The 13,968-nt window shown below is 37.3% G+C and overlaps 1 protein-coding gene across 1 annotated transcript in view; it reads left to right on the top strand.

Annotated features, from left to right (window-relative positions):
• APOB (apolipoprotein B) overlaps positions 1 to 2,012 on the top strand; it is a 37,931-nt gene extending 35,919 nt beyond the window's left edge. Inside the window, exon 29 of the mRNA XM_075598448.1 lies at positions 26 to 2,012. Coding sequence (XP_075454563.1) covers positions 26 to 1,831 — 1,806 coding nt within the window. The 3' untranslated portion in view covers positions 1,832 to 2,012. The remainder of the gene's footprint in view (positions 1 to 25) is intronic.
• The last annotated feature ends 11,956 nt before the right edge of the window (positions 2,013 to 13,968 follow it).

Genomic DNA, 13,968 nt, shown 5'->3' with positions numbered 1-13,968 from the left:
TTTCAATCTATTTTTATTTCTGTAGACATCTCCTGGAAAAGATACATTAATACTGAAAGGTGAAATATCACTAAAAAACCCTGAAAAGATTCAGAACAAGATTAATTGGAAAGAAGATGCTGCTCAGGATGTAGTTAATGGGTTAAAAGAAAGGTTACCAAAGATGTCTGATGCCATCTACAAGTGCATTAATAAGTACCACAAGGAACATTTTGGAATGAATATCAAGGATGCTACTCTAATGATGAAGGAAGATCTACAGAGCAAGGTGGTTTCAACATACACAGCCACTGTTAATCAGATTGATAAAGTGGAACATCAACTCTATTCAGCAGTGAGGGGGAGCAGTGGTAGATATTCGGACCTCATGAAAACAGCCCAAAAATGGTATAAAGAACCAGCAGATCAGCCAATCCTTAATAACTATCATGAACTGAAAATCAAGTTTTATGATAACTCAATTGTTTTCATAAGAGAATATCAAAAAACAGTAAAAGGTCTGATTGATGCAGCTATCAAATTTGTGAAAAGTACAAAGTTCAAAATACCAGGACAATCTGAAATCTACACTGGTGAAGAACTGTATGCTATGATTATGCAAAAAGCCTTGCTAAGTATCGAACAATTTATTCAATCAATACAACAATATTTTGAGGGATTAGTTCAATCCGTTAATGATGTCGAGATTAGCGTACCAGGCACTGGCAAAACTATCCAAGGCAAGCAAATACTTTCTGAATTGCTAATTGTTTTTAAAGATCTTCAGCAGATTACAAAAGCAGTCTTTACCGCTGTTCAGAAAGTGAACATAGTAGAGGAACTCAAGCAGTTTAAGAATTTGGTTCAAGAAACCTCACAAAAAGCAGAAAAAATCATTGAAGCCTTGAAGTCTAGAAATTATGAAGATATGAAGGCTCAAACTCAGCAAATGTACAGTGATGCCATTAACTCAGAATATGCAAGAAATTTTTATACTTTTGCAGGGGAGTTGAATAGCATTACCAGCCAACTGCAAAAATATATCCAGAGTTGGTATGAAGAACTTTCAGAGAAATTAGAACAGTTGCTGATCTATGCAAAGGCCTTGCGTGAAGAGTATTTAGATCCAAATATCATGGGTTGGTCAGTAAAGTATTATGAAATAGAGGGGAACATCGTGCAACTGATAAAGATCATAATTGATTCATTGAGGGATTTCCATGCAAGCTATGTCTCTGGAGTTGCAGTTAAAGTACAGATATTTGTTGAAGAATATTATGAACTTGCTAATAATTTGGTGACCAATGCAGATGACAAGGGAAGACAGAAAATCATGGAACTTTCCAAAGTTATGGAGGAAAAGATCAGGGATTGGTCCAAAACTGCCAAGAAGTTCACGGAAGAGCATAAACAAATTCTTAGTGTAAAACTGCAAGACACTTATGACCAATTTGTTAATTCCTATGAAAGGCTTATTGCTGAGGCAAACCGACTTATTGACCTTGCTATCCAAAAGTATAACTCTTGTATTGAGTTTATCATGCAACTACTGCAAAACATTCAGAACTCTGCCAATGAAGGACTAAAGACATATGTAACAACCCGTAAAGGAGAACTTAAAATTGATGTGCCTCATCCGTTGGACTGGAAATCCTTTGATGATATGCCCCAGTTAAGAAGTGACATAATAAGTAAGAGAATGGAAGTTGCACGATCATTGGTGCAAGACGGCATTGACAAAGGTTCTAGGAAATGGGAAGAACTACAAAGTTTTATTGAGCAACAACTTGAAGATGGAAAATTAAGTGCACAACAAATCATTGAAAACATACGGAACTGGAAAAAAAACTGAATGGACATTAAGGTTGTAGCAGGAAAATATATTTTTATCATGTTTAAAAACAACATTTAGTTAGTTTTAACATCCGAGGTCTTAAAACTCATGTTTTTTTCTTGTAAAATGAAAAAAAGAAAAAAAAGAATTGTCTTTATTTCAGTAAGGTTAAGCTAATAAAAAGTTTCTTTATTATAAATTGTCATCCTTTTTAACTATTACATTTGCCGTTTTTCAGTTATGAAAAATCATTATTAAAATGAGTTTGCATAATTAAAAGTATCTTTGAATCCTTTTCTCTTAAATCTCCAAATGAGTTTATTGAGGATTATAGTTCAACACATACTTACATGAAGTGCTCCATCCAGTACACTAAAATGTGGCAGAGCTTCTATGTAAGTTACGGTAACTCCACTTAAGTAAATTACAGCTTCTGCCCCAGTGTAAATGCCAACACTTTCTAATTGAAGTACATTACAGAAGATTTATTTATTTATAAAAATATTTTACCAGGAAGTAATACATTGAGAGTTACCTCTCGTTTTCAAGTATGTCCTGGGCACAGTGTTAAGACAAATAATACATGTTTACAAATACAGTTACATAAATGAGCAGGGTATACATTATATACAAGACATTGCGTGCACAGTTAAAGATAATATATATTATGGGCGTATGAAACAGTTACAGACCAGATTAAAATGTGTGACAGCCTTAGATTTGAAAGAACTTAAACTGGTGGTGGATGTAAGAGTCTCTGGTAGGTAGTTCCAGTTTTGGGGTGTACGGTAAGAGAAGGAGGAGCGGCCGGATACTTTGTTGAGCCTTGAGACCATGAACAGTCTTTTGGAGTCTGATCTCAGGTGATAGGTGCTGCATGTGGTAGGGGTGAGGAGCTTGTTCAGGTAGCTGGGTAGCTTGCCCAGAAAGAATTTGAAGGCAAGACAGGAAAGGTGAACTTTGCACCTAGACTCGAGTGATGACCAATCTAGTTCTTTGAGCATTTCGCAGTGATGTGTGTTATAGTTGCATTGGAGAACAAAACGACAAATTGAATTGTAGAGGGTGTCAAGTTTGCTACGGTGGGTTTGAGGTGCTGAGCCATATACTATGTCTCCATAGTCAATAATTGGCATTAGCATCTGCTGTGCGATAAGTTTTCTGACCAGGAGACTTAGGGAGGATTTGTTCCTGTAAAGTACCCCTAGTTTGGCATAGGTCTTGGTTGTCAGGGTATCAATGTGCATCCCAAATGTTAAGTGGGAGTCAAACCATATGCCCAGGTATTTAAAACTAGTAACAGGAGTTAGGGTGGTGTTAGCATTGGTTCTGATCTGGAGCTCAGTCGCTGGAAGCTTTAAAAATTTAGTCTTGGTCCCAAATACCATTGTTACAGTCTTGTCAGTGTTTAAAAACAGTTTGTTTTGGGAAATCCAGTTTTCGAGTCTCAAAAAGTCAGACTGAAGTATGCGTTGAAGGTCAGAGAGGCTATGGCTGTGTGCATATAGGATTGTGTCATCTGCATACATGTGTATTGAGGCTTCCTGACAAGCTGTGGGAAGATCATTGATGAACACTGAGAAGAGTAGGGGCCCCAGAACAGAGCCTTGCGGGACTCCACAGGTGATATCCAAGGGGTTAGAGTTAGAGCCAGAGATGGACAAATGTTGGGATCTACCTGATAGGTAGGATCTTAACAAGTTTAAAGCATGCTTCCCTAGTCCAGAGCTCTGGAGTTTGTTAAGCAGGATAGCCTTTGCAAAATCTGCACCAGTGAGTGGATCCCGTTCCATTCCACACTGGATTTCATTGCAAACTTTTAGCAGGGTAGTTACGGTAGAGTGTTTGGGGCGAAAGCCATATTGGAATTGGCTAGGGAAATTTGTCTTGTTATAGTAATCGCTTAATTGGGAGTGGACACATTTTTCCATGACTTTGGATAGGATTGGGAGAAGGGAGATTGGCTTGTAGTTTGATGGGGTGCTACAAAACAATTTGCCACATTTGTCTTACAGAAGTAGGGAACGTGTATGCATTATAAACACACATGAAAAACAAAAACAGAAAAATAATATGTAGTATTTTGAAAGCTGTCTGAAAATGCAGTCTTTATCTATTTAGCGCACCTATATATGACAAGTTTAGACATAGGGGCCTATTCTTGTAGCCTTCATAAAAAAACTTTGCTGGGCCGGTTACCCCAGCAGTTTTGTCAGTGTTGCTATCACAGAAAGACTCTGAAGACCTGTGATAGCAAAATGAGCAAAACTGGCGAGTATCCAACAATGTGATTTTCACCTGTCTCAAAAGGGCTCACCGGCGACCTACAGCGATTTGGCCTGCTCATATCTTGCCAGCAATCGCAAGATTTTAATTCAAATGTTAATACTAGTGTATGTGAGCAGGGGGTCTCCAGAGCAGAACTGCATTGATTTCAGGTCCGGGGGTGATTACCTTGCATCATGTGGCCGTGGGATTTAAATACATATGAGATACCGGCACCCCATAAAGGGGCGGGTATCTCGGGAAGCAAGGGGTCCCTGGAACAGAAATCAACACTGTTCTGCTCTGGAGACCCCCTGCTCACCTACACTTGTATTACAATTGTTATTAAAACAGCTTCATTACCTTAGCGGCTAGCCGCTAAGGCAATGAAGGGGTTCAACTGCAATAGCCTGTTTATTGGGGGCAGAGGCAGTGGATGTAGGGGGTAGTAGCCTGAGGGTGGGTGTTAGGCCTGCAGGGAAGGTTGCGGGCGGTGTTAACCCCTTCACTACCAGCCAGCATAAAGTAAATAAAACTTCTACTTACCCCTGACATCATGAAGGGCATCCTCATCACCATACTCCAGGTCCATGTCCTCCGTTGGCAGCAAGAGTACAAGAAACAATACAATCTAATGGCCCCTAACCCCTTAATCATTTTAGTGGTTAATAATCGCTATAGTAATTAAGGGGTTAACCCACCCTCACTCGCTACCCACCCAGGAGACTTAACAACCCAGCCCGGGACCACTATAACCACCCTCCACCCATTGATTGTCACAGTGGTAGATCATATAACATGGGCGTGATAAGCTACTATAGAAGTTTATGGTCAACCTAATACAAATCATTAAGATCAAAAATACAAAAGCTGGTTTTCATTTGATTGTTAGATTTTCTATTTCTTGTTTTGATTAAACTGTTTGGCATTTGTATGGCTTGTTTTTAATACATTTTAGGGTTGGTTAGCGGTTTAAATTAATTAATTGTTTTGTTGGCTAGTGCTTTTATTAATTAAATTGATTTGTTGGCTAGTGCTTTTATTTCTTGAATTATTTGGTTGGCTAGGTGTTTATTTAATTGTATTCTCATGTTATGGAATAACATAATTTTAATTATTTTGCTGTTTTGGTGATATATAAGTTTTATTGATGTGTAATATTAGGATTTTTAATTATTTTATTGTTGGGATGTTTAGGTGCTTGTGTATTTCTTTTATTCTTGGATATATTTGGCCTTAATGATTTGTATTAGGTTGACCATTGACTGCTATACTGGCTTCTCATGCCCATATATGATGTACCACTCTTCCAATCAGTGGGTAGAGGGTGTGTACAGTGGGCCTGGGGGGGGGGTTAGTCCTCCCGGGTGGATAGCGGGTGAGGGTGGGTTAACCCCTTAATTACTTTAGTGGTTATTAACCGCTAAGGTGATTAAGGGCTTAGGGGCCATTAGATTGTATTATTTCTTGTACTTTTGCTGCCAAAAGGAGGACATGGACCTGGAGTATGGTGATTTTTTAATGTTTATTATGGGTAGCGGGGGTGGGTGAAGATGGAATTTGACCCTTACTGTGTATTTATGCCTACCTGGTGGGTAGCGGGAGGGATTAACCCCTTCATTACCTTAGCATTATTAACCGCCAACGTAATAAAGGGGTTAACTCCACCCGCAACCCCCCCACCAGGCATAAACAACCACGTAATCAGCTTTGGAGAACCCCAGCATCAATCCGAGGCAGGAAAAATGCATGTTTTTTCTAAGTCCTCTCTCGCCGCCTCTCAGCAGCTTCTTCCCAGCCTCACGCCAACTTTTCCTGACATGAGGATTTAGAGAGGAAATCGGAATTTTAGAGCCTCGATTAGCCTCGATAACCTAATCGGGGCTAATAGAATTGCATGAATTTATTAAACTGCCGATAAGTGGGTTTTCGCCGCTTGCCTGACGATGTGTTTTGGATGCGATTGGTGAAATTGGCGATTCATGCCTTTATCACCCCCTTATTGAGGCTTTCTGAATAGCAGTAGGCATTTTGGCCAAAAAGGTCTCGATAAGTGGGTTATCGAGGCTACTAGAATAGGCCCCATAGAGTCTGTATCTATGGCATATACTGTATCCTTTTATACAAAACTGAACAGCTCATCTCTTCAGTTGTCAACTATGTACAATTAAGCTTTAATATCATGTAATAAAGAAGAAAGAGGAGAAAAAAAACACCTACAGGTATACAAAAATAAATTAATCACATTTTATGTAGGGCTACAAATGGAATACTGTGAAAAGTGTAACACATAATACAAACACACTACATGGCTACAGTATGAATACAAAACGAAAGACATGTATTACAAATAAGATAAGACATATTAAAATATGCTACAGAAAGCTACAGTATCTAATAAGATGGCCATCTATAAATGAAAACGGGAATTTGGGGCAATAATAACCTTAGTGAATTAAGAACTACTCCAAAAAGAGACTCAATGTAGTAGCACAGTCATATCAAATAAATGTACCATGTCTCTCTCACTCAACTACCCACTAATGATCTACAAATATAAATAACTCTCCGGTACCCATGAACACAAAAAAAAGAGATGTATATCCAATGTTACACAATAAAAAAGCATACTGTGTATAACTGAAGAGATCTGCAGTATCATAGATAAGGTCTCTGAAGGCTTCAATGACATAATAGTACCTCCTTGTTCAAGAGCAATGTCTCTATCGAGGTTAAAATGTATCCCAGCGCAGTCCTTTTCTGTGGACGTTTATCAAAAAGAATGCTTTTCTTATCATTATGACCCTTGTTTTTGATTTAGAAATGGTGGGACAACAATGGCAGACTGTCTTTGAGGAAGCGGTTGCTCCTTTTGGACAACCTGACAACTTGTCATCTACTCCATCTAAGAATATCAGGCAAATATTTAGTAACATCCAATGTGTTTTAACTGAGAAGTCAAATTTATAGTGGGATATTCCAAACCTTAAAAAAAAATTGGAATTACATGTGATACCTGGAGGTTTACAAGCACAGGTGGTTCCGAGTTTTCCATTTGTAGATTATTCCTTTGTGCATACAGCAAATAGGCACTTAACAGCTGCTCATTTTATTTTATTAAAAATTGTTAAAACATCATAAACAAAAATGATCCTCTTAAATTAGGATTTAGCAAAAATGTAATGAAACCCAAAACATTTGATCAGGATAGGGAGTTTCTACGAAGGGATCAGGAATTAAAAGTACATATGGAATATGTAATCAAGAACTAAGAGCTAGAAATACATTCAAATATTTATGTGATTCAATATGTTATGATTATACAGTAGTGATAATGTATATAAATGGAAAATTGCAACAATAAATAGATCATTCCTGAATTTTCAGATGATACTTGTTCTGGAGATTTACTTCAGAATGAGAGGATTATCTAACTAGTAAAAATATAAAAATAGGCATACTATAGATTTTTTTAGAACCACGTTTAGCACATGCAAAAGAACTAGAAGAAGAAAAGGAACAGGGAAGGTTCACGGACAGACTGGATGTTACAATCCATTACACATTGACAAAAAGGAGAGGGAAATTCGACAAAGGGTATCTTCAAAACTATTAATCATTAATATACCTAAAAAAAGCAATTGGAAGATAGACATATCCATCTATTGGAAAAGATGTATCCTTTTCTCCAGGAGTGAATATCAATAAATTCAATTTTATTAAGGATATCCATCTTTTTAGTAGGAATCTACTCTGAAAAAAATATTTTGATCAAGCTGATTAACGAGCAGAGGAGGCATTGATTATACCATTCTCTGAAAAAGAATATTAGCCATACAGGCCTTAGAAGAACTATATGAAGAGGGTACAGTATACATACATGATGATAATGCTCAGAATACTATAGCGTTCTATGAAAGTGGATTAACTGCTGTTTGTGATACATTTCAGAGGAAATGTAAAAATAAATCATGATTCTTCTCAGCTTTGTTTGTAAGTTTTACAGTTTATATATTTACACAAATAATATGTTTAGATATTGAGAATTTAGAAAATAAATGTATACCAGAGAGGAACGACTCAACTTTAAAGAATTTGAAAACATGACTGACATAGTCATGAAACCTGCATGTAAAGGGGGCAATATTGTTTTTGTATACCGATCTGCCCACCAGGTTGAACAAATTGTGACAGTTAAAAAATAAACCATGCCATCAAAAATCAACCGTAAACCCTACAAGTCCACTACAGTGTAAAGTACTGATCGGTAATATACCGATTCAGAAAACGTTACAGTAATTAAGGGCAGGATTAGTCAAGATAGTGCTAGTTTTTTTTAACAAACACCTTTCCCTAAAGTGCCAGCCTTTTACACAATTCCAAAAATTAATAAATCTTTGATGTCACCCCCTAGTAGGCTAATAGTATTAAGAATTAGATCATTTTTTAAACCAATGTGTCAATATATTGATGCATCATTTTCCTTTGTGGAAATTCTTCCGTTCTCTTTAAGGGATATTACTGATCATTTTTTTCAAGTTAACAAATTTAACAATTGTAACATGCTTTCCCCCGCCCCCCCCCCCCCTCCCCCAATCTCACATAGGGACCAGTGCTGGGGAGATAGGCGTATTACCAGGTGTGTGTTGCTATACCTGTAGGCTGCAGGAGTTCTGAGTCGTCTGCAAGTTGGTAATGAGACAGGAGCAGGACAGGCTTAGACATATCTCTGGGTTCTACTTACTGGTTGGTCTCAGCGCCTCCAGCTGTGATGGAACCCAAGGTGTGTAGGTGTCAGCCCTCAGCACTGCACTACTTACCCCTCCTGCTGAGGAACTGACACCAGGCAGAGGTATATTTGAACCGGATTTATTGTGGTGATTGCTGCAGCAGCTCTTCATGGCAGCATAGTATCTCTGAGATGCCAGGACCTCTAGATGGTGCTGCCCCGGTAGTGTGGGGCTCTGGTCTTGATTGTCTCTAGGCTGTCTGGCCTAGAGTGGGCCTGCTTTCCCCTGATGGGGAAGACTGACAGCCTCCCCCTCTCCTTGGGGACCAGAATCAGACTCTAACTTTTAGCTACTCCCCTTGTAAAACTCTGGAAGGGGCGGGCTCATGGACTGTACCCACCTCCAAGGGGCTGTACACAGGCCATGAGTCACCACCTTCCTTCCTTCACTTTCAAGTGAAGCAGAAAGGGAGGTCACTGGCCCATAGATTAAGCCACTACTGCCTTGAACTTAACAGGACTTACATAGCAGATATAATATGTGGGGAAAGATAGGTACTATGGAACATACCATGTTATACAATAAATTATTAACCTTTATTGTCCTAGAATAGAAAAAAACATACACCAGATTGTGAGTGAACCTATTTTAAATATTTGAAAGTGGGTTGATCAATATCAATGGATACAATTCAGTGGAAACAATATCAATAATATAATAAGTTTCATCAAAAATCCGTGAAAAATAACAGTGTATCAAATAATGTCCTTAAGTGTTCAAATTAACACTGGTGAAGTATGTACGTATGTATATCTTTATTTATATAGCGCAAAAAGTGTACTCAGACCTTCACAAAGAATACAGTACAGGGAATTATAATAATTCAATAAGCGCAGCAAAATCAGACAATAGGAAAGGAAATCCCTGCCTCGAAGAGCTTCGATTCTAAGTGGTATGATAGGAGACTTACAGAGGCAGCAGGTGAGGAAATAAGTGCTGTAGATGGCAGTGCTTGGCCACTACTGTATGGTTGGTAGGAGTGACTGAGTGTGGGACAATAGCCATGAGTGCAGGCTATTGGGATGCTTGATTTGTGGGACCAGTTTTAAGGTTAGTGAGTAAAGATGGATTTCATCAGGGGATGGACTCAGCTGGTGATTGATTACTTTTTATAGTGCCAATGTCCAATTAGAACGACATCACATTAATTAATAATAAAGGTCATCTGTGGTATATAACCATGCCAACTAATTGTAAAAAAACATAAAAAGCAAGGAGAGATGGTAATTACATAGCCAATATATGCATAATTGATTGGCAACATGAACACATATAAACAATATCCGTTGTAAATTAGCCAACAGCAGAAAATTGTGTATCAATATAACATGTCATAAAAAATCATAAAAAATACTAATATAAGATCTTATAATAACATTATTTAAAGAACACAATATGTTCAATGATACATATAGACCAATTTGTCAGAATGTTACATAAAAAAACACATTTAGACTTATAGGGCTTGTTTTGAAACGAGGACAGCAGAGATTAACATATAGTAAACAAGAAACTTGCTTGAAATACTTTGACCCTGGAATGGTTGTTTTGGAATCTTGAATGGATATTAGAGCTAGAAGAGAAGTAGAGTTATGCATTCAACCATATACTTATATTTTTTGAGCCCATCATGTCAACTACTTGACTCTATGTTGTTTCTTTAATTGATTATATTTTTGTTTGTATATTAATGTTATTTGTGTATAGAGTTGTTTCTATTGGAAACTCAGGGGTGAGTGGAGTTGCATGACCTTTGTTATTAATTAATGTGATGTCGCTCTAATTGGACATTGGCACTATATAAAGTAATCAATCACCAGCTAATTCCATCCCCTGATGAAATCCGTCTGACGGAAGAAACGCGTAAGGTCACGTGGTGTGGAATAAACTACGGTGGCTGAGCGAATGTTATTTGCTGACGTCAGTGAGGGTTGCTGCCGATACCTGCTTTAGCTGCCCCTGTGTACCAAGCACTTGCAAAACCAGGAACTACAACGCTGTGATCTTGGGTTTGCCGGAGGATTTCTAATTCGGCTACAGGCCAGCAGCAGTGAGGTCCCAGAAGTTACATCGCATGACGGAGCAGGCAGGCGGCGGTATCCACTTTCGTGTTTGCGCATGAGCTAAGCTCAAACCAAACTCATATTCTTTGGCTACTTTGTGAGTTTGAAATTGTTTAAGTTCATCTTGTATTAAACTTTTTACCCAGTTAATGCACTAGGATCAGGCGCTTTTTTCTCTTTTCTTTTTTCTGAAAGATATACATACATACATACATACATACATACATACATACATATCACATATATGTTTACACTTTATAAATAAACAATAATAATAATTTCTAATTTCTACTGACAACTAAACTACAACCAACTACTAAACAATTTTGTGTTTATTTTTTATATATTTTGTATTTTCGCTCTCACTCACTCAGTGACTCCATCGCTTATATGCAGTCATTAAAACTGCCACACACTATACCGATGTAACCCGTGGAGCCCTGCAGTGGGACATACCGTACACAGCACACCAGTGGGAAAAGGGGATATTGTTTTCAATCAGCCACGTGCAAAAAGGTGGCGGACTATCGCTAACACAAAATACACTCACAGTCAGATATTAACACACTATATCAATACAAATAAAATGATACTAAGAACTATGTTAACCCACACAAACACCTAGAGATGGTCAGCATTTTCTATGAAATTCGAATCCACCGTGGATTGGTCAGTTCATTTCATCTGAGGAATTCCGTGGATCAGTCTGAAAAAGGCAGATTCAGGTTTTTTTCCTATTCCTTTAAATCCGCCTGACGGATTCAGAATCCGAATCTGCAAACTAAATCCGAATATGTCCAACTGAATTATTTTGGGAGGAGGAGTATATAAATATCAATGCAAAAACAGTTTGCTGATTTAAATCTAAGATTAATCCGTCAACAGATTCTTAAAAATTTGTGCGGTTTTAAGTTGAAGCAATCCGACGGCAGATTGCATTCCGTGGTTCGGATTGGGCAAGGAAAACCCGGTAAAATCTGTGGAACGGATTCAGACAAGTCTGCTCATTTCTACTAACACCCAGTCACACAGTGTAACATAGAACTCAATCACATTCTCTTTTCGAATCTCTATCTCTCCTCTTGTCATCCTGGTTCTGCACACCAAAGACTCAGAAGCAAATACAGAAAAAAAAAAAAAAAAACATCTGCAACTGCAGTTTGGAAAGTTTACTGTATCTCTACTCTTCATTAACACTTCTTCCCCCAACTGCACAAGCAGATGGTGCGCGTGGCCTACAATATTTATCTCTGCACTAAGTGAAATTGTAAGAGAAATTAGGCGAAATTGCAATGAATAATGACATTTGCTGCTTGTTTGGCAAAATTGTTCAATCGATGCAAAAAAATAAAAATACTTTTCACATAGTTTGCAAAGTACAGAGTGAAAATGTTGTCCAATATCAGTAAGTATATTAGCTGATAATCACTGAGCTTTAGTGATTATTATGTGATTATGTGAAAAAGTTATTTGCATGATCATTTACATACACAACATTACATTTATTGCTGACATAGGATTGTCGATATAGTCGCAAGGATGGTCATTAAATAAAATTTTCGGCGAACACTTACAATGCCAATGATAATTTATCAACTATTAGAGAATCTAGACCTACTGTATGTACTTAAGTTATCATCATATAATGTGTGATAAGATTTTATGGACAAGTCCATGTTTATAGAATCTATATTGACCTAGTATTTTAAAATGAGAGAATTTTCATTCTTTGACATAAACGTTCTGATTCATTTAACCAGTGTATGCACTATCACATCTGAAGATTCATCATAGTCATGTATATTTGGGAATAACAAAGTGCATGCAGTATGTGTTTTTGACTGCTTGCACTTATGGGGCTATTCATTAAGCTTCAATAGTGCCTTTCGTAAAGAAACTCCCATCGTCTTGAACAGCACTATCACAGCTAAAAGAACAATTACCTTAGTTTTGAAAACCTAACACATATACTCGTTATAAAATGTACAGTACTATCTAGGATGTTACCCAATTGTCACAAGCTACCATGAGTATTGAGTATTAATTGAATGTACTCTTTTTATGGGTTACAGACGCTGTTCATGCAAACATCTATAGATGTAATTGAAATATACTTGTTGACCAATTAATAGATTAAATATAGAATATGAGCAATAACAAATTGGATTTTTTTCTTTAAATGAGCAGGTGACTGCAATCAATAAATAATTGTTTTTAATCATAGGTTAATGTCACTGTTTACAAATCCGTGAGACCACCTCAAAAGAATACAGCGTTGGCAAAACCCTAGAAAACAATATAAAGAAGAAGGATATTGTGTACTTCGTTTTTATGATTGTTCTTGTACATAAAATCTGGCATTTTGGCAGAATGTGCAATTATGATAAATCACAAGATAACTTTTAACTTGTACTTGGAATAGCTTGGAAGCTTGCTTCAAAAAAACAATATTAGGCTTCACTAAAAGGTCATCGTGCTTTGAGACGTCATGAGGATAGATGCCTTTAATGTGGAACTATTTGTTAACCCCAAAAGAACAACTTACATTATGTATTCACTTACTATAGCACATGCTGTTATATTCCAACAAGTAGTTATTGTTTGTTTCTAGTGAAATAAAACGTTTTTAGATTACTTAGCCATATCGAAACAACTGTATATAAATGATAAATGTGAATAATTTTTATCATCTGGTTCTTAAATTGTGAAGTTCATAAGCTTGGTACATGGCAAAAGGGAAAAAAAAGTGCAGGCTCTCATGGAATTTGCAGAGCTGGTACTGTAGATGTCTGATTTAGTTGTAAAACCTTATATAAGCACATACAGATGTAGCAGATGTTATTGCACCCATTATCTTGTGATAAGGCCATAACAGAGGCGTTGTGGTTTGCTACTCGTGTGCTTTGGCATCTCGTGGTTCCATTGAATTGTAATGCAAATCACACGATAATGCAAACCACCCGGTAAAACTGGCGACTGCAGTAACGCAAAATTGCATGATAACGGTTGCAATAACGTCCGCTGCATCTGTATTTAG

Source organism: Ascaphus truei, chromosome 4, assembly GCF_040206685.1.
Source record: "Ascaphus truei isolate aAscTru1 chromosome 4, aAscTru1.hap1, whole genome shotgun sequence".
Lineage (NCBI taxonomy): Eukaryota > Metazoa > Chordata > Amphibia > Anura > Ascaphidae > Ascaphus > Ascaphus truei.
Note: the sequence above shows the minus strand (reverse complement) of the source record. Positions and strands in the feature narration are given on the sequence as shown.